We start from the raw sequence: 19,897 nt of genomic DNA, 5'->3' as shown, positions 1-19,897 counted from the left end.
AGATACTACACCGATGGCACTACCCCCCCCCCCCACAAGGATTGCTAGGATAAAACCAGGATATGACCCACACTGCTGGAAATGTAGGACTGAGAGGGGGGACTATATCCACATGTGGTGGGGATGCCCAGTGGTCCAAAACTATTGGGAAAAGGTACTCGCCTGGATCAAAGGGGTGGACGGGGTTGAGCGGTCTCCCTGCCCTTGGCTCCTCCTCTTTGGAATCGACATTGGGGAGGGTCAGGAGGGCACTCAAGACCATATGCTCCAAATCATGTTGGTGGCAGCCAGATGCTGCCTTGCACAAAAATGGAAACACCCGGAAATGCCGGGGGAAAAAAACGTGGGTGACCAAGGTGCGGGCCATATATGACATGGAGTTTCTCACACACCTACTCGAGTCCAAGTCCAACATCGAGGAAATCTGGCTACCCTTTTTTGACAAATATGGCCGACCAACTTAACGCCCCGCGCCTGGGCCCGGGGTCTTCCCCCAGGGGCGCTGGACCATTGCACACGGACCTGATAGTGAACTTCTCCCAGTTGGACCCATGATCTCGGCGCGCCAAATGCACTGTGTAACGATACTACTGTCTCAGGAAAGTCCGTCAAACAAGCAACCAGCAACTAACTAGAACTTGAACTGTAGGGGGGGGTGGGGAGACAGACAGGGGGGAGGGGGAGGTGGGGTGTTATGACTGGTTGTTTAACTCATGCTATGTAATGTCGTACTACATATACTAAACTTAATAAAAATTGATTTTAAAATAAAAACTTGTCCCCGGACCAAGGGGCTCTGTCAGATCCTGGAAGCGAATGGCTCCATCTGCAACGCGAAGATGAGAGGTAACAGGGGACAGCCCTGGCAAGTGCTTCTGGTGATCTCAATTCTGGGGGACATAGAACCATTAATTCTAAGGGTTGTGGTGGGGTGCTGATAGTTTGCCATCGTCCATTTCAGGAATTTGGGTCCCACCCTGTAGTGCCACAGTGTTTCCCCATGTAGCCCCAGTGCAGCATATCGGACGCCTTGTGTGCGTCGAGCGATACCACCGCTAGTTCCACTCCAATTCTGTTGGCCTTTTTGATGACGTTTAAGGTCTGTCTGATGTTGTCCAGAGTGTTGCGGCCCAGGGATATTTGGTCTGGGTGTATGAGATCTGGGAGGAGTCCGAGCCTGCGTGCAAGAAGTTTTTGTGAAGATTTTAGAGTCCACATTCAGCAGGGCTATGTGGCGGTATGATGAGCAGAGTTCCGGGTTTGCCCCGGGTTTCAAGATCAGGACCGTGACGGATTACTCCTTGGAAGGGGGTAACTGAGCCAGTTTCCAGGAAGGTGTTGAAAAGAGAGGCCATGTGGGGGGCCAGGATGTGGACATACTTCTTGTAAAATGGTGCGGACAGACCATCTGGACCAGGGGCAGTGTTCTTAATAGAGCAAATTACTTCAGTCACCTCCTCCGGGGATATAGGATCATCCAGGGAATCGATCTGCATATGATGAGGCAGCTTCGGGACCACAAGCAGGTACTCGGCGTGCGATTCTGTGCTTGTCGGCCTCCCTGACATCACATTCTTATGGTGCTCGGTCATTATGGCCATCTTTTCGGGATCCGAGCACCGCGGACTGCAATGTTGTTTCTGGTATGTACTTTCTTAAGCTTCTGCACAAGCAGGCGATTGGCCTTGTTGCTTTTCAGGTAGTAATACTGCTTAGTGTATGTTGAGGCTCGGGCTGCCCTATCCACCAGGTGCATTTTGAGGACTATTTTAGCTTTACGTAGTTCATTCCATGACCATACCTAGTTTTTTATGGATCGCTTCTTTCTCTGCCACCTCAGTCTCCAGTTCCCCTAGTCTGAGCTGATGTCTGTGCCTGTGTGCTGCCAAACAGTTTATGGCCACGCCTCGGATTATAGGCTTCATAGTATCCCACACCATAGCCTCTGTGGATCCTTTACCCACATTTTCTGTGAAGTAGTTGGTCAAAGCTTCCGACAGTTCCTGCCTATCTGCTATATCCGAGAGGAGATAGTTCTACAGTTTCCAGGCCCTTTGCGGCAGCTTTGGGTAGGTCTTCTGTTCGGAGCTGCGCTATTACTGGGGCATGGTCCTAAATTATCCTTAGACCTGTGTGGATGTCCGCGATGCAGGGGAACAGAACACTTGAGACAAGTAAGAAGTCTATCCTGGAAAGACACTTGTGGATGTGTGAGAAGGTGTAATCACTAACCTTGTCATTTGCCAGCCTCCATGCGTCGATTGTACCCGTCTCTCTCAGAAATTCTGTGAGCCCCAGTACGTTCCAGAAGTCTGTTAACAGTGGGCGACAGAGTCTTGTCAGTGGTGGGGTCCGGGGTGAGGTTAAAGTCCCCCTCCCGATCAGCAGTTTGCCTTCAACGAAGGTAGTTATAACTGGGAGAACCCTGCGTAGGAAGCGCTCCTGGGCGTCGTTTGGGCAGTAAATTGCAGCAATGGTGATTGGAAGTTCGACCAGGAGGCCCTTGATCAGCAAGAACCTAGGATCTCGCTTGACTTTGACCTTTGACAGAACCGCCTCTTGGCCGAGCAGGCCTTCCCCCCCCCCTTCCCCTTCTCATTTCTGTCCGGAGGATGCAAAGTATATTGTTTTGAATCTACAGTACCTTATTCGCTGCTCATCCGGAACCAGGAGATGGGTTTCTTGTAGGCAAACTATATCTGCCTCCAGTTGGGCTAGGTGATGTTCCAGACTTTTGTTTCCTGGGGGAGTCTATTCCTGTATTTGAATCCTGGGCGAAGAGAAATCTATTATTTTGTGTGTGTGTGTGTGTGTGTGTGTGTGCGCGCTATTATCTCACCAAGATCTATTACCTTTTGTGATAGATGCTACACAATAGATTAGCCGCTGTTGGGTTTGTCTTTGAAGAGGGTCCATTCCAACCTTTGTAAGTTAATCCGAGTTTCTGGGTCTGAGCACAGCTTGGTAGAAACCTTTTCTTACTCTATAGTATGAGTTGTGTAGCTACATTTTGACAATTCTTTAATTCCCTAATAGTTTAAGATAAATGTGTTCGGCTAGTAATCATGGATGGGTACTAGATGCAGAGAACCTCTGGCCAAGGAAGCAAGTGTGGGTAGGTCAGTGGTGGACCTAACGTTAGATCAACCTTTGTTTATTTGTGAGGTCAGAGGCATTGCATGATTTAGTTATCGCATATGAACTTTGGGGTTCTCCGTAAACTGCTGCAAAATATGTTGCTACTGCTTGAGTTTGTTCCCTTCAAGGGCTTCAAAACCCTCAATCTTTGCAGATAAAACCATTACAGTAACCCCGAGTGATGGGCCTCTTAATAGTATACAGTTTTAACCCAATAATGTTTGAGTATTTTCTTCAATGATTTTAGTAATAAGTGTGGAGTCTCTGGCTGACATTTCTTAAGAATAGTGTAGGGACAGGTGCCAGATGATCAGCAAAGCCCAATTTTTGCTTTTTGTTTGTGATACGGTGGAATTTCCTATCTCACAGAGATGTCCCTGGAAAGAACCGTGATGTCAGCTGGTGTGCTTCTAATACCGGGGCTTTTAAATTAAAAGATGATTGGCTGGGGAGCTAATGGAGGCAATTTAATTCTAGTATGACCACCTGTATGATTAAGTCTATGATTAGTATCGGTTGTTAAAATGTATATCCCAGGACAGCAAAGATCATACACCCATCGGCATGCAGTCAATATGCTCATTATGAGAACTGTGCGTGTCTACGCTTCAAGTAGCTCTGTGGCAGCTCTATCTGAATGATTGGCAAGCCAGACTGCATATTCAGAGTAATTTTCCTTGAGTGAGGAACTCTGCTTATGGAGGGACAATATTACAATAGGAGATATATCATGTGCCTTTATGGTTCTTATTAGTCACTCACTTCCTCAGCACAAGGTTATGACTGTCTCTGAGAAAGTTATACTTTTCCCCCACTTTCAGAGATTTCACTAGCCTGGCAACCGAAATTACTCTGGTCAAGAAATGCTCAAAAACTTGTGTTCTTTGAAGTTTATATCGCCACAAAGTATGGTCATTCGTATATTTAGAAGGCCTCCCGTAATGGGATACAACACATATTACATGTACAAAGAGTCGCAAAGTAGCAATGCTACAAGTATATTTTCGAAAAAGAAAAATTATTGTGCATCCTTGGGGCTAGGCTTTATCTCTTGAACATTGGTTTCATAATGTGTTTTATCGACTGTTTGTGAAATACTTGGTAAGCATTTTCTCCTTTTTTTTAGTGATTGTGTTATTCCTATCATGGTGAGTTATACATTTTATCTCACAAAATTATTTTCATCCACAAAGCTTTCCCTTTGTCTACTAGATGTTCCATCCTTTGCTTAAGCAAAGTTCTATCTTACCATTATATTTAGTGGCCCTGAGTGAGGGGTCAAAACTCAAAACATTGCTCACCATTTCTTACTCGCCGATAGTGAATTTACACTCACAAATGGGTAGTGACTGTTGTGACTTTCCTAAAGCATGTGTGCCTATTGCACTGGTTTACCTTATTTTTGCTTGATATGGCCTCACCAGGAACATACTAGTTGTACACACACCCAACATTGAAGGCTTTAAGGTTTCAAGGACAACAGTGTCCCAAGGCACATGCATGTTGTTGGCAGCCATTGCCATTTGTGTAGTGGGGTGCAACATGCAGTATCCTCTAGGTGCTCCTGTGTAAATTATTTGTCTTTGTGGCTGAGTATAAAAAAAGAGATGAAGCTCTAAAAATGCTCCTCGAAATTTTTCTGAACTGCATGTACAAACATGTTTACATAACCTTTACAAGATGAAAAGTATATTTTCATAATTACTCCCTTGTGTACATCCCCACGTAGTACTGAATTAATCTTATTCTTGTGGCTGCCCGCCCCCACTACTACCGACTACTTGAATGCTTGACTACCGCTACACCAGGTGAGACCGGGAAATATCATGGAGCTGGTTTCCCATGGCTTGGAAGATATCCTTACAAGGCTGAGTGAATAGTCTCAATAAGATGGTGAACTTGCCCGTGCATCATACGTTGGCTTCCCACCGCACCTATCGGGTGGCATACATTGTGCATATCTGTTATCCCATCAACCGTTCATAACCTATACAGCCACATAGTTTTTTTCTTGCTTTTGCTCCTGCAAATGAATGAAGTATTATGACTGGGAGCTTTAAAATGTTTTGGCTGTGCTGGAGGAAATTTGATAGCTAAAATGGCCCTTGTATTTTGAATTTCCTTACAAAAGAACTTTAAACTCTGTAAGCATATACAAATTCACATTTTAATAATGTGTACTTTCTATTTATTCAGGCAGAAAAAGTTGGAGAAAGTGATGGAAGATGAAGGTCTACGAGATGAAGAGGTATGGAAAGAATCACTAATGCCAGATTATAGCATTGGGATCAATCTGTAGTAAACATTGGTCTTCCATCACATTGCCGTGTTAACCTGCGCTTTAATTTATTCTCCATTTACTATGTAGAAGAGAATGCGGAGGTCTGCTCATGCACGTAAGGAGACTGAGTTTCTTCGTTTAAAAAGGACGAGACTTGGTTTGGAAGATTTTGAATCTCTGAAAGTAATCGGAAGGGGAGCATTTGGAGAGGTGAGTGCAACGAGATGCTTGATCAATGAAGGGGGGTGAAGTTCTGATTCTTCCAAAAATTGCTGTTGTATGAGAACTGTCCTATTTTGGTCACTGTTTGTAACCTCTTTTCTGCATTACTTTTCTTATAAAGGGGGGGGACGGGACATAGGATATTTCACACTATTCTCCCTATTGCACATAGATGCATTTTGGTCCTCAATAGACTATTAAAACTGCCAGCAGGAAGTGATGCATGTGGCCTAAAAAGGACATGTTGTAAGAAGTTTAAATACACGTTTCTGTTGCCACTCTTCTGCCATATTGTAGTTCTCTTAATCTCTCATTGCGTTCAGAATCCCACGAGAGTAAGTAATGATTGAGTAAGGTATGTGAGTGGGATGATTCTTCACTAGCAACAAGTTGTCCATTGTACAGATATTCACTTCGTGCTGTTTAACATACTTTTCTTAATTATTTTGGGCGTTCATCAGTGTGTGGGTAGAACATCCCCCTAATTACGGGTATTGATCTGGATTTTTGGATAGAGGCTTGATCAGTCCATTTTGATCGATGGGCTGAAGTCTGCATAGGTTTGTGTGTAGTTTTGTGTTGGCTGGCATAGTCCTCTGATCAATGCTTGATTTGCAGTATTCTTAAGTTGTACACATTCATTTAACCTGTGGGGGTGGGAGGGGGGTGTTATTTTCTTTATGTAGCTCTTAACCAAGTATTTGCTGTGTTATAGCACTGTAAATAACAAGTGCTACATTTAGACAGTTTAATGCTAGTGCAGTTAATTGCAGCTGAAACAGTATTCTTTTCTTTTTTTTTTTTTCTTCCCTAAATTTAAATGTGACCTGCCTGTTGCTCTCAGAAGCCAGCATTAAAACGCTAAACTGTGATCGCTTGAGAGTTCCGGTTCACATCTCTGAGATGTGGCAAATGGCGAAACCCTAATGACACCAGTACGTTTAACGAATGTGTGCAACGCAGCAGATTTCAGAAGTACGCCCTTATTACTTGTTCCTTGGGGGTTGCAAGATGTTGGCACAACCCTGTCCGTCTGAGAAACAGACTTTTGGCTGCCCCATCAGCGGTCTGTGTGCTTTACCCTATCTTGTATATTTACAGAAAGGTCAGCCAAATTACCCAACGAGACCAACATGAAGGCTTTCATCACCTACATTCTTAACACATTGTGCAACTCTGACACATAATACTGTGACATGGATGGGACTGGCTTGGATTGAGTCAGCTATGCTTTACGCTATGGGGCCCTCGGCTGCATAATTTTGATAGCTTGCGTCTCTCGCTCGCTTTCGGGTCTCTCTCTCTCGCTCGCTTTCGGGTCTCTCTCTCTCGCTCGCTTTCGGGTCTCTCTCTCTCGCTCGCTTTCGGGTCTCTCTCGCTCGCTTTTGCGCCTCTCTCTCGCTCGCTTTTGCGCCTCTCTCTCGCTCGCTTTTGCGCCTCTCTCTCGCTCGCTTTTGCGCCTCTCTCTCGCTCGCTTTCGCGCCTCTCTCTCGCTCGCTTTCGCGCCTCTCTCTCTCTCGCTCGCTTTCGCGCCTCTCTCTCGCTCGCTTTCGCGCCTCTCGCTCGCTTTCGCGCCTCTCTCTTGCTCGCTTTCGCATCTTTGGAGCCACTAACAACATGGCCGAACTTTTTCCAAATCTGCAAAGAACTCGCCAATCCAGCTGCAGTCTCCACCTCTCTCCTTCCTTCCTAGGCTCTCTGCACTCCTTTGGCCTACCATTTCACATCAAAAACTCGAACATCCTGTCCTCTCCTCCCTTGGCTCTCCTCCCTCCTGCCCATAGCAACGGATGAGGTCCTCCAGAACCATTAAGGACAATGTCTCCTCTCTCGCCCCAGCTCTTGCTGACTTCTGACCCACTCCATGGCCACTGGCTCTTTCACTCTATCCCTGAAGCACCCCTTGTGCACCTCTCTGCTGACCCTTCCTGTCCGGCTAACTATCACCCTAGTTCCACTACCCCCTTCCTGGGCAAACTCTAGGTGAAGCTGGTCACCCTGTTCCCCCCCCCCCCCCAACCTCCGCAACTTGCCATCCACACTGATTTTGTGGATTGCCTCCATGTCTATCAATCTGGATTCTGGTGGGCATCCAGAGGCATGTAGACTGCTCTTCTGAACACCTGTGAAACATGCTCACATATCTCTACTCCACCTTTCCATCATTCTGGATTGGCTGACCTCTTTTGTCACTAACCAACCTTCCCAGTTGCAATTGGGCCCTTCTCCTCCGCCACCTCACTCTCTATCTATGGCATCCCCCAAGACTCTATCCTATTGCCATGGCTCTTCAATATCCATCTTGTCCCTCTTGCTCACCTAATTTCCTCCTTCTCGCCTCATTTGCAGTGTAATGCCGATGACACACAGCTTTCCTTCAAACTTCCCGCTACTACTGCCTCCTCTTCCTCCTCTCTGATGCCTCACTATCTGCCTGCCATTCAGGCATGGTGTGCAGCTAACTATCTCTGCCTTAATGCCAGTGTAACAGAGATCCCTCTACCCCCACCATCCTGTTAGGCCAAAAACCTTGGTTATCTTTGATTCCACTTTCTCCTTCATCGCCCACATCATGGAGCTTACTAAGACGTCCCAGGTCCAGCTCCATGTCCTCAGGGGCATTCTTCCTTTCCTCACCGTCCCCCAGAAGCTCAATGTCTCTAATGTCTAACACTGAGAAGATTTCTTTGGAAAAACACAGCAGGCATTTTGAGTGGAGGTTTGATGGTAAGGCTTGGGTGAATGGAGTGCAGAGATCCCAGGAGAATGTGTGTGGGCAGTCACTGGGTGGGCAAATGACCAGACGGCACCAACGAGCTGTGTCCCTACTCGTATGCCATCTCTCCTGATCTGTATACTATGCATTCATATAGGTGGTGCAAGAGCCCTAAATCAAAAACTTATGAATGAGTTGGTCAAAACCATCTGGTTCACAAGCTAAAAGAAATATTGATTTGTGAACTACTGCCTGATTGTAAACTGTACACCACCTTAAATATCAGATCCCACTACCCCCCTTCCCAGTGATATTAAAACCTAATTCTATTTATTTCAAAAAGGCAGAGGAAAGAACACAGCTATGTAAATAACTATTCTCTGATGGCTGAAAAGGAGTGCCTAATATGAAAGGAACAGTGTTTAGGCTATCCATCGGACTACACCCAGACGGGACAGAAAACCAAAATACTGGCAAATCTGTTCCTTATTAAGAAATTCACTTCTTCAATGGACCCAAGAAGATTTAATATTCAAGAGGGGTTAACGAGTGCATACGATTGATTATTCAGCCTAGTAGAACATATAGGTAGACCTGAATACCTCCAAACATGAGTCCAATAATTAAACTGGCATTCACATATGCTGAAAATGTAACTAGAAAAAAATAAGACTTATTTTGGTAACCCAAAAAGATGCACTGAGGAGATGCATGTAAGTAAATGGCATCCTGGATTCTGCAGCTCTGTCACTTAACTTTGAACCTCATTAGGGATCCAGCATGCATACAGGATTAGAGTGCATTATGACTCATGTTCAGGGCAAAAATCATTTACCTGCCTTCTATTCAGGGATTTAAGTGTGTTGGGTCTAGCCAGGGTGGATCCCCCAGCACTCCAAAAAAGAAAATCAATCTGCTCCCGGGTTGGTAGTGGCTTTCCTTTTGCGCTCCACTTCCTGAGCAGCTGAGGCTGTTTTACTTGCTTGTTATTTGAGTTGTAGTAGAGGCACAGAGAACAGGGGTTAGCAATTTCCTAAGAACCTATGAATGCGCTTAGGGGAATGAGCTGTTCTTCGTTCAGACCAGCCCAAGCCCCACACCCACAGTTGAGGCTCTCTGAAGAAGTATATAGTCATTGTTTAGCAGGCATCGTTCGGTTAGGTTGAGTGCTGTGAATGAGAAATGAAACGAGCGCAAAAGCCAATGTGCTTTACTTGCTCAAAAAGATTTAAGCCATACATCAATATCACAGAAGCATGTCTTAGATGAACATCTGTGGTGGTTCGTATTCTCCCAAAATACTCTTTGATGTTATGCAATGAGTCCACGTGCTCATCCCCTTTCACGTTGGTAATTTATTTATAGATAAGGGGAGATTTACTCAGTAACAGAATTGTTTATATACTTAGAATGCTTGTTATTTATGGAGCAATATATTTACAAACTGAAACAGAGGTGTATTTACAATGGGCAGACTGGATGCAAACACGCCCACCAGAGACCATGTTCAGTGAGCTACAATACATGTTTGCAATGTCTTTTGTATTGTTTGGGGCAGCACCCCCCTTTTTAGGCCACACAGTGAATGCTTTACTACAAGCCGCTTATTAAAGCTGCACCCACGATTTTAGTATCCTTTGTAAAACATTGCTTCCATGCCACCATATACACAATTGGTGCAGACCGCAAGGAAGAAATCTGAAATCTCCACCAGTGTATCGCGGTCACAATCTTCATAGCAGTGGATTGCTTGAAAAAATGCCATGGCTAAGGGGAAATGCTTCATGGAATGAAGATCTGAACGACTATGTAAAACCTCCTTAGTTGGAAAGTGGCAGTTAAGATAAAAATTTGTGTAACCCAAAGAAGTTATTCGCTACTGTGAAGAATACTTGGATGTAGTCACTTCTCCCCAAGGGGCGAGAGGTGAGGCTGCTATCGGATAGCTCCCCTGGGGGTGGTACGCAACTGGACTTAATACCTTATCGTTCTGTGTGCATGCAAGCTAATATGCATGAGTTCTGAACAAGTAGTACTTTCGCTCAGTTGCCGCACCCCTAGTCATCAATATGGTGCACGCAACATGAATCCCTTGTAATGATGGGGACCATCTTTGACCACCCCGACATCCCCCCCCCCCCTTCCCCTTAGTTAATATTTTAACAAATCAGTTTCTTGGGGAGCATCTCTACAACCATCTCTCACCCCAGTCTCAATAAGGGCAGACTCCTGCACTGAATTAACCAAACTGGACGTCCCCCCCCGCCCCCACTTTTCTGCAATATACCCATTGCTCCACACAAGGATACCAATTTGGTGGAGGAAACAAATCTGCTTCAGTTTAGTACTCGTATGGGATCAAGTAGTGGTTGCCCTAGTTTTGGACAAGGTTATGATCATCATGGCTGCGCCTGTTGGTACCTGGCAGAACAAACAATATTCCCTAATTCCTCCAGCTCTGCAAATCTCCACCCCTTGCTCCCATGTATTTATTTATGTATTTATTTAAATAGAAAAAATAGCTCCCTCACTCTTTGAGTAGACGTAATATTTTTGTGCTCTGCTCGTTCGGCTATTTAATCATTCCTCATCACTTGGTATGATTGATGCCGTAATTGACTACCCTCGAACTCTGCACAAGACTAGGTGCACCAGGCACAGTGCCTCTGCTACCTCTACCTCACTCTGGTTAAATACCCTAGGAGCGCCAGAAGCATCAGGGCTGAGAGCAGATGTTGCAATATCCTATGGATCTCTCTCTTTCTCCCCACCCTCCACGTGTGGCTATACCATATGTTATCCATCCGAAACCATGTGCATTCATTATAGGATCAAATTCATCCTTGACATTACTTCTATTTGCATTTCATTCACTCTTTAGTATTTCCTCCTCGGACCTCATAAAACTAGACTATTTTAAATTTCCCTTTTTTATACTAGTTGTGATCTTCAGACATGATGACCCCAAGGACTAAGGAACCCACAAAAATGTAAATTAATTTTGAACAGTCCTTTTCTTATACAGAGATTATGAAAACTCCAGATCTTCATCCACACCCCCCATTTGCACCGAACAAACAGTGAATCCTTGGGGCATACTCAACGTCTATGCCTGCTCCTGCTCCCGTGCAGGTAGAGGGCTGCCGGTATCCCTTAGAGTGTCTTTCCGGTGCATCCAACTCTTACTGCCCTCCATTGGCACTCTTGAGTCACATAGACCACTGTAGGTGGCCCATGGAAATGCTGCTTGTTCCAGCGATACAGATTAGGTCCCCGGTGAGAAGCTGTGTCTTGTACTGATCGTCTGTAGTCTCGCTATTTTCTTCTGTTTGTTAGACACAACCTGAGAAGAAACATTTTTTTCGTACACATGGTAGTTCCAGGATTGTACTCCCTGGATACTACCCCATTCCCTAAGAATCTACCTACCTGTTCTTGTAAGTTAAGGATGGACCAATGCTCCTGGAGCTCTACTGCGATTTGGCGTTGCGGTATGTGACTAGTGATGTAGTTGCTCTAGGGCCAAAAGAAGCAGCTCTACAGGCATTACTACCTCCCCTGTCACATCCTGTCTCCAAGTAAATATGTGGGTGACAGAGAGGGACTTTTCTTAGTATTTCTATTATTTGGAGCAGTTGCATGTGATTTTATCGAATTATAAAAAACAAATCCGTTTTTACTTAAACACCTAATACAAAAATATAGTTTAGTTTTTGGGGGTTCCCTCCCCCAGCACCTCCAAGCCCCCCTTTAAAAAATTAGATTTTTCTTCTTTTTTTTAGGTTTTATTAGATCAAATTTCATTCGTTTTCTATTCAACCAAACAACTGCATACCATTTGCAGCACCGGTACTGCGGTGTATGGGGCTGGTAACTGTACTTGTTGGGACACGGTATGCTTTTCCTGGGAATCTGTGAAGGGGAAAATACACTGCCTCCTTTGCTGCTTTGTCTGCAGCATCATTTCCAAAAGCTTTTGAAATAGTGTGGTCAGTGACCTTCACTAGACCTATCTCTGCTGGCAAGGTTAACACTTCAGCTGGGATAGCAGTGCAGCATGCTGGACAGGGGGATCTGTCAGACCTCCTAAATCCACTTCTCTGCCATTTTGATATCCCAGAATGGACGATGGAAAGGGACGTACGCGGAGTCTGATTAAACGGGACTGCCTTCCCCGTACACATTTCTAGCGCCTCTAGAAGTGTCGCCAGTTCCACCGCTTGTGCAGAGTAATGAGAAGGCAACAGTTTCTTCAGGCTGACCCATTACTCCCAATACACAAGACCCACGACAGCTGCACGCATATACCTCTTTCCTGTTTCTTGGTTGATGATCGAAGACCCAAAATCACTCGCCTCCCTTCAAAGCATTCTCTTTCACATTTACCCTCTTCTTCTTCTCCTTCATATGTGGTGCAGTCGTGAACAAATAAATATCCTTAGTTTCACTGTGACTGTCTTGAGATTTACTTTGAACTGTGGTAGCTCTGTCTGGCATTTCCCAACTCAGCAAAACCATCAATCCATAATAAACAATGCTATATGCACGCTATATGCTAACAATAGGTCTGAAAATGTGCTGGTTCCCTTAATGGATACAACCTTGGGGTTGAGCATGCAATACCTTCCTCTGTGAAAGCAATCAATATCCACAACTTGCTCAGGATGTCCCTTCCCAAAAGATTTGCTGGGGTACCCATACAATACAACAGGGGATGATAATTTTGATTACCCACCACGAAAATCTTCAGTATAAGGAACTGACAGGAAGGTCCCTGAGAATCTGTATTCATTGCTTTGCCTGATGACCGGAAACTCACCTTCCTTAACACAAAACCTGGTAGCTCCGCTGTCAACCATGAATAAAAACATTTGGTCACCTATCCAGGATTCATCTTGCGGATCTGTGGTAATGGAAAGGACTGGACACATTGGAGATCCATGTGGGCTGTCCTACTCCTGGTACATATTAGCACTTAGGAGAGAGAAAAAGGATTTCCCCTGAAAATACTTGCTCCAGTGTAGTGCGCAACTGTCCCTTGGGGTAAATGATTCTTGTACCATGTCTGCATTGATGCTTGTGCTGACATGGCCAGTGGGATCCCAAAGGTCTATGCAGCCCCAGTTAGGATATGTTCAACCCGTGCCTGCTACAAATGCACAGAACCTGGGTGATATGGCAGGGTTGGGGCCTGCATCTGTTGAGCTTCCATGTTAAAGAACTGTGCCGCTTGCGACAATCTCGTGATATATGCCCGAACTTTCCACACTACCAAAACTGAATCCCATACAATCCTCCCTAGTTGCTTCCTGTTGGACCATACAACTGGGGACCCACTCCTCCAAACCCACCAAATGACCCACTTCCCTGTGGAAATCCTCTCATTGACCTTGGACCGGAAACATACCCATCCACCTAACCCTGTATCATACCCGGTTCACTGTGTCCTTGTTGCTCCTGCTATCCCGCAGTAGAATTTGTAATCGATCCACCTTGTAAACTAATCTTTGCCAGTTTCTTTTGAACAAGCTTAGTCTCTGCTTTTTGTGCCTGCTCTACGTTCTCCATCTTTTTCCTGTCTTCTTTTGCACAAATGCACTGTGCGCCTGAATTTCTGGCCAACTCTTGGCCTCCATCCCTACTACTTTATCTAAACCGTGCTGGACTTCTTTGGGAAGTCCCTTCAGCATGTGGTAGTAAACCGCCACATTCTTGTCCCATGCTTCCCCTGTTTCTGCCCTCCACAGCTCCTGAATTAACGATGTGTTGCAGGATCATCCTTTTTCATCATCTTAGCTAAAATCAAATAGATATCGGGTTTATGGGGACATAATCTGGAAGCCCCCCACCCCCCAATACCTGTACCCTAAGATTATTAAAAGCTGCCCCATTCTGGGTATTTGTATCCAACTGAACTTCCGGATGCACTGATCTCTTCTAAAGCTCACCTGACCGCTCCCCTATTGGGGCCCTGAATAAGCTCTCCATGTCCCCTGTGTCTGATTTCTGCATATTGATTTTTAGGCCCGACATCCCTCTTTAGATGTCTTATTTCTGTATCTGCTCCGGGAGTGATTGTTCGGGGCCTGTCAACGCTATCCGCATGTCTGCAAATGCTACAACTTCCTATGGTTCTGTCATTTCTATTTCTTTAGGCAGATCAGTGTCCTATATTTTAGCTAATGGGGGTTCTAGGTAGATTGCATGGCACAGTAGAGATAGGGGGCAGCCTTGTTTAGTGTCAACTCCTATGCTACTTTATCTGTCCCTATTCCATTCAGTTTAATGCGAAGAGCCAGTGTTTTATTGTTGGCTCTCACCATTTGGATACATTTCTCCCCAAATCCCACGTGTTGTAGAATGCGAAACAGAAGGGACCATTCGACCCTACCAAATGCTTTTTCTGCATCCAGTGAAACGAGTATTGCATGGCTTTGGGTTATCACAATTTTCTCTATCAGATGGGAAATACATCATGTATGATCGAATGTTTGTCTAGAAGGTATGAAGCCAGATTGATCGTATCCTATTAGTTTGGGAAGCAAATAAATGAGTTTTTGCTAAAATATTGGTATAACATTTTGCATCTAGGTTGATTAACACAATCAGGCTATAGGACCCAGGGAGGGCTAGGCCTTTAGCTTGTTTATGGAAAACCAGTAATGTGGCATAATTTATTGATGCTGGTAATGTTTCCTTTGTTTTTAAATGTGTTGAATAATCTTGTAAGGATTGGAGCCAAGATGTCGCTTTATTTCCTATAGAAAATCGCTGTGAATCCGTCCAGGCCAAGGGCTTTGTTTAATGGTAATTCAAATATTGCTTTTTTGACTTCTTCTCTTATTTTTTCTTCTAAAAGATTCTTCTCTTCGCTTGAAATCTGGGTGAGTGTTATCCTCTGCAGATATTTTTCCTGTCCTGATGGGTTATCTGATGTATATAGGGCTTGGTAGTACTCTCTAAAGATTTCCCCTATGTCCTCGTTCCTTGTTTTTACTAGCCCTGATTTTGTTTTGTATTTACGTAATTGTGTGTGTTTGTCCCGCAATTGCCTGGCCAGATGTTTGTCAGCTTTATTAGCCTTCACGTAGTGCCATTGTTTTAGCTATAGAAGATTTTGTTCCGATAGCTTCCAGTTGTCGATGGACGTGTCTCAATTAACTTTTATATTTGTTGCTTGGGTTCTTGCCCATTTCTCCCTGGATTTCGCGTAGTTTCCCCTTTAGTTGTCTTTCACAATTTCTTTGTTTAACTCTCCTGGCTTGAAGGCCTATCATATGTCTCCCTTTAACTGCCTCAAAGTCTTCCCATATTGTTTCTTGTGATATCTCTTCTGTCTCGTATTGACTAAAATACTGTTTACTCTTTTCTCTGATTAAGGCTACCTGAATTGGGCCATATAGGAGATCTGTAGGGAGTTTCCACTGCCAGTCCCGTTTTTCTATTTTTCAAGGAACTACCCATCCAAAGTGGGGCATGATCTAATCGTGAGATGGATCCTACTTCAATACTTCGCACTTTCCCCAGTAAACCCGTTGACGCCCAAATGTAATCTATTCTGGATATTGAGAGATGTACATAGGAATAATGAGTGAAGCCCTGTTCTTGGCCCCTTACCACTCTCCAAACGTCTTGGTGTGTCTATTTGCCGTCATAGTGCCTTTGTGGGGATCCGAATCCCCTTTGAGGAGTTACCACCACTATCCTGCTTGGGTTGCAATGCCATATTAAGGTCCCCTGCCATAATTATATCTCCTTCGGTGAAGTTTGCTAACTTGGCTAGGATTTCTCTCATAAACCCATCCTCGCGTATATTCGAGGCGTATACTGATGCCAATGTAAGCAAATTGTCTTCCAGGGTTGTGTTAAAAAATATTCACTCACCTCTTGATCTACCAACGAGTCATGGATTTGTACTCTCAGCCTTTCCTGGAAAGAAATTAGTACCCCTTCACCAACAACCCCCAACTCTGTGATTCCCTCCTTATCCCAGCCCTTGCCATTAAGAGGGCCCAGGGTTCCTATGGCCGCTTGGGCGAAGTGTCTGTCACGCCTGGCCCTCTACATTTGCCAGAGAAGTCGTTGTGGGGATTCCTAAACGCCACAAAGGATTCCAAGTTTCTTCCCCATTTTCCCCACTTCATGGGCCGCATGCCTTTTTAGTACACGTTACCGTCTTACCCCCTGCCTGGGATGCCATTTGTGTCAATTTTCCCCCTCTTATTTTGGCCCATGTTTGTTTGTTGCTCGCCATTTTATATCTCTGATTAATTTTTAATTTCTTAAAACTTCTTTTTCCTTTTTGCTGCACCGTTTTCCATTCCCATGGTCTTCTGCGCCCTATATCTCCTCTTTGTTGTTTCTCGGTCGCTGCTTCACTCTCTTCTTGTATATTCAAAATCTGCAGTCCCTCTTCACATGTCGTGATTCTATGTTGTCTTTGTCTTCCTTTCCATGTAAATAACAGGCCAAACAGGAATGTTCATTTATCTGATTTGTTTTACCGCTAGAAATGTCACCACTAGGCCCATTCCTTCCTGTTTTTGTAGCGTTGACTGGGCTAGGCCCTGATAAAGTTGTATTTCCTCGCCATTCATTTGGATCTGACCTACCGTCCTCGCTTTCCTTAGGATTTGTTCTTTCTAGGAATATTGGCTAAGTGCTACTAATACATCCCTTGAACGTGTGCCCTGGTCTCCTGTTCTTCGTGGGTCCGTGTGGTGCACGCTGTCAGCTGAATCTTTTCTTCCCCATTGCTTACCAAAATGTAAGACTTGTTGGACCTCACCTTTTAGGTCCTTGTCCTCCACTGTTTCCACGAGGTTTTAATTCTAGTGTTGGACCTTCGAAAGCGGTTTTCGAGATCCTCGTATTGAATCTCTAGACTTTGTGAGCCGTGCCAGGTGTTCCAGGTAATCCCTGCTTTGTTGTGCTGCTTCTTCAACGTTTTGTACCACTTTTTCCAGCGTGTCGGTTCTTTCTTCCAGTTTTGCGACATCCACTCTCAATTCCTGTACCGATAGTTTAATTTCTTCTTTTAATGTTTCAAATTGTTTGTGAAAGGAGGACATAAACTGTTCTCGGAACTCCTTGGAAGCATTTTTACATATTTTCTTTGGTTGCCACCATTGTTCCTTCTAGTTGTTTCCAGCGTTTGTGGTTTTTGACCAGGCCTTCGGCTTCTCAAGTGTGGTGTTTTGTTTCTCCACAGCTGCTTAATAATGGGTTATTGTTTAGCTTGGGGGTTATGTAGAGTTGCCTGCTCCGCTTTCCCCCTTGTCTTGGACATGTGGACTCAATCTGGGGTCGTGTCGTGTCCATGTTGTGTTGTCTTGTGTGTTTGCTTGCATATTGGGGGGGGGGATTCGCTCCGGGTTGGCTCTTGATGTTGTTTCGCGCTGCGTCCCTCTTCTCCACTTAAGGCTATGTTCTTCGACCCTTGGGTCCCACCCACTTTAGTCGTGATCTTCTCTGTCGGGATCCACAACTGATTGTGTTTTCTGGAACATTTGTCCTCATTTATCGGGCCTGTCTGTTTGGATTGCTCTCTTAATTCCTTTGTGCGTCCTTTGTGGGGGACTACCTGTGAATTGGTCATTCTATTGTTTTCCTCTTGCCTGTCTTCCTCCACTCACTTGCATGGTGTTTGGCAGGGAGGGAGATTTCTTTGTGTGCGCTACAGATTTTCCTTTCGTGGCTGTCCCGGCCTCTGCCCTTCCTTTGTTGTGCAGCTTGTTGCCATCCTTTTTTCTTGTTTGAGATGAGGCTATCCTTCTCTGCTATGCTGCCATATTTTATTAGCTGCGTTTCCTTACGTGGGATTGCCCCGTGGCCAATAAATCCCTCACGTGAGCTATAATACTTCTTGGAGCTATATATTAGTTTTATTTGCCACCTTATTGGATACCCCTCCCAGTTGTCTCAATCCGGCCGTAGATGTTATCTGGGTGGTGCTGGTGCTATTGGTGTCCAACTTAAGAGTTGGGAGTGTACCCTCTTGGCTCTTCTTACTGCGATCTCATCAGTGGATAGAGGTGTTTGTATATGTATCAGACCTCTTTAGAGCTGTCACTTGAAGCCGTGGGCCAGAGGCGTCTTTCAATCCGCTACTCGGCTGTTCCTGGTTCGTCTCCTAAGTGATGTTCTTGCAGTCTTTTCCGTGGGACTGCCACAAGCTCCTTATGCTCTTTCTCGCTCTCTCTGGTTGATCACGGCTGCAGACCTATTGTCGGCCTCACCCGATGGCTCCTCTGTTTCGTGGGTCCTGTCAACCGCTCCCTTTTTGGTCTTCGGCTCCGTTCTCACGTCTCTGTATATCGGTAGAGTTCAGAGTCGGAGACTAATCATTTCCTGCTTTTTGATTCTGATCTGGTGGGGAATCGATATGATTCTCCACGTTGCTTTTATTTTGTTGCTAAAGTTGCGTCCCGCTGAGGAGAGACGCTAGCGCATGTCCTCCTCCACCGGCCGCCATCATACAATTCCCGCTTTTTTCAAACTTCCATAATTCCAAGATGTTTCACCGCTTTTCTAATTTCAAACCCTTGTGCTTTGTAGTTAAAAAGGTTTTCAGGTTCTCCAATGCAATTTATCAAAAAATAGTTTCACAAAAATTCGATACTAAGCTGAAACTGCAGCACGATTTTCACCCAAGAGCTCCCTTTTTACCCTTACCCAATTCCTTAGTTGCACTTCACACTCTTTCACCGTATTAGTCTATACCGCAATTACCTCATTTCACTACCTCACAACATCTTATAAAAAGAAAAAGCTTCCACTAGCAAATATCACCAAGATATCCCCACCACTGGCGCATAGGACGGGTGTAATTCTTTCCTCTTTCCACTACAGCACCGCTGCTCTCGCTCTCCTCTCTAATCTGATTTTTTTTCTTTGCTGCAAAACCGTCTTTCTGACTACAGGAAGTTTCCCTTCACTACTTCGACTAACCAAGAAAATTGACGTGAGGGGCTCCGCCTGCATGGCAAAGACAAAAGCATGTCAAGGGCTACTACAGAAGGGTATTTACGGTTGAACTTGACCTTAGATACTACCCCCCCTTCAGGTGAGGGCTCCAGACAGGCAAATTAAAGGGTATTGGGACAAGCTTCACACTGAATATGCTGGGATAAGATTACCCCCCCCCCCCTTCGCCCCCACACACCTCTAAAATAACAAATTGTTTACAAAAATATATAGTAGTAGTTTGTTTGTGCCTACACCTCTTTGCACCAAATTTCTGTTGTAAATGAATAAAAGTACGTAGTGCAGTTTCTTCAAGTATATTTTCTTAATTTATTTGATATATGTTATGCCCATATGGATGACACGTGTTTCGGCGTTTCATTGGCGCCTTTTTCAAATCCGGGCTGAATGCAAGCGTAACATGTAATAAAACAAAACACAAAATATAACATATGAAATAGCATTTTAGCTTATTTTGTAACACATTTAGTAGTTAGAATAGTGACTTAGGCTGTGTAGTATATCCTTTTAGCATTCTCAAATTGCATGAACACCTAAAAGTGCAGCACCTCTTA

General features: G+C 44.7%; 1 protein-coding gene across 2 annotated transcripts in view; it reads left to right on the top strand.

Annotated features, from left to right (window-relative positions):
• STK38 (serine/threonine kinase 38) overlaps positions 1–19,897 on the top strand; it is a 349,824-nt gene that overhangs the window by 33,838 nt on the left and 296,089 nt on the right. For both annotated transcript variants that reach the window (XM_069633553.1, XM_069633554.1), the window contains exons 2-3: positions 5,335–5,386; positions 5,507–5,629. In XM_069633553.1, coding sequence (XP_069489654.1) covers positions 5,335–5,386; positions 5,507–5,629 — 175 coding nt within the window. The remainder of the gene's footprint in view (positions 1–5,334; positions 5,387–5,506; positions 5,630–19,897) is intronic.

The sequence above is a fragment of the Ambystoma mexicanum genome, chromosome 13, assembly GCF_040938575.1.
Source record: "Ambystoma mexicanum isolate Mex_15411 chromosome 13, UKY_AmexF1_1, whole genome shotgun sequence".
In the NCBI taxonomy this organism is placed as follows: Eukaryota; Metazoa; Chordata; class Amphibia; order Caudata; family Ambystomatidae; genus Ambystoma; species Ambystoma mexicanum.
The sequence above is the reverse complement of the archived record's forward strand: the minus strand, read 5'-3'. Positions and strand labels throughout refer to the sequence as shown.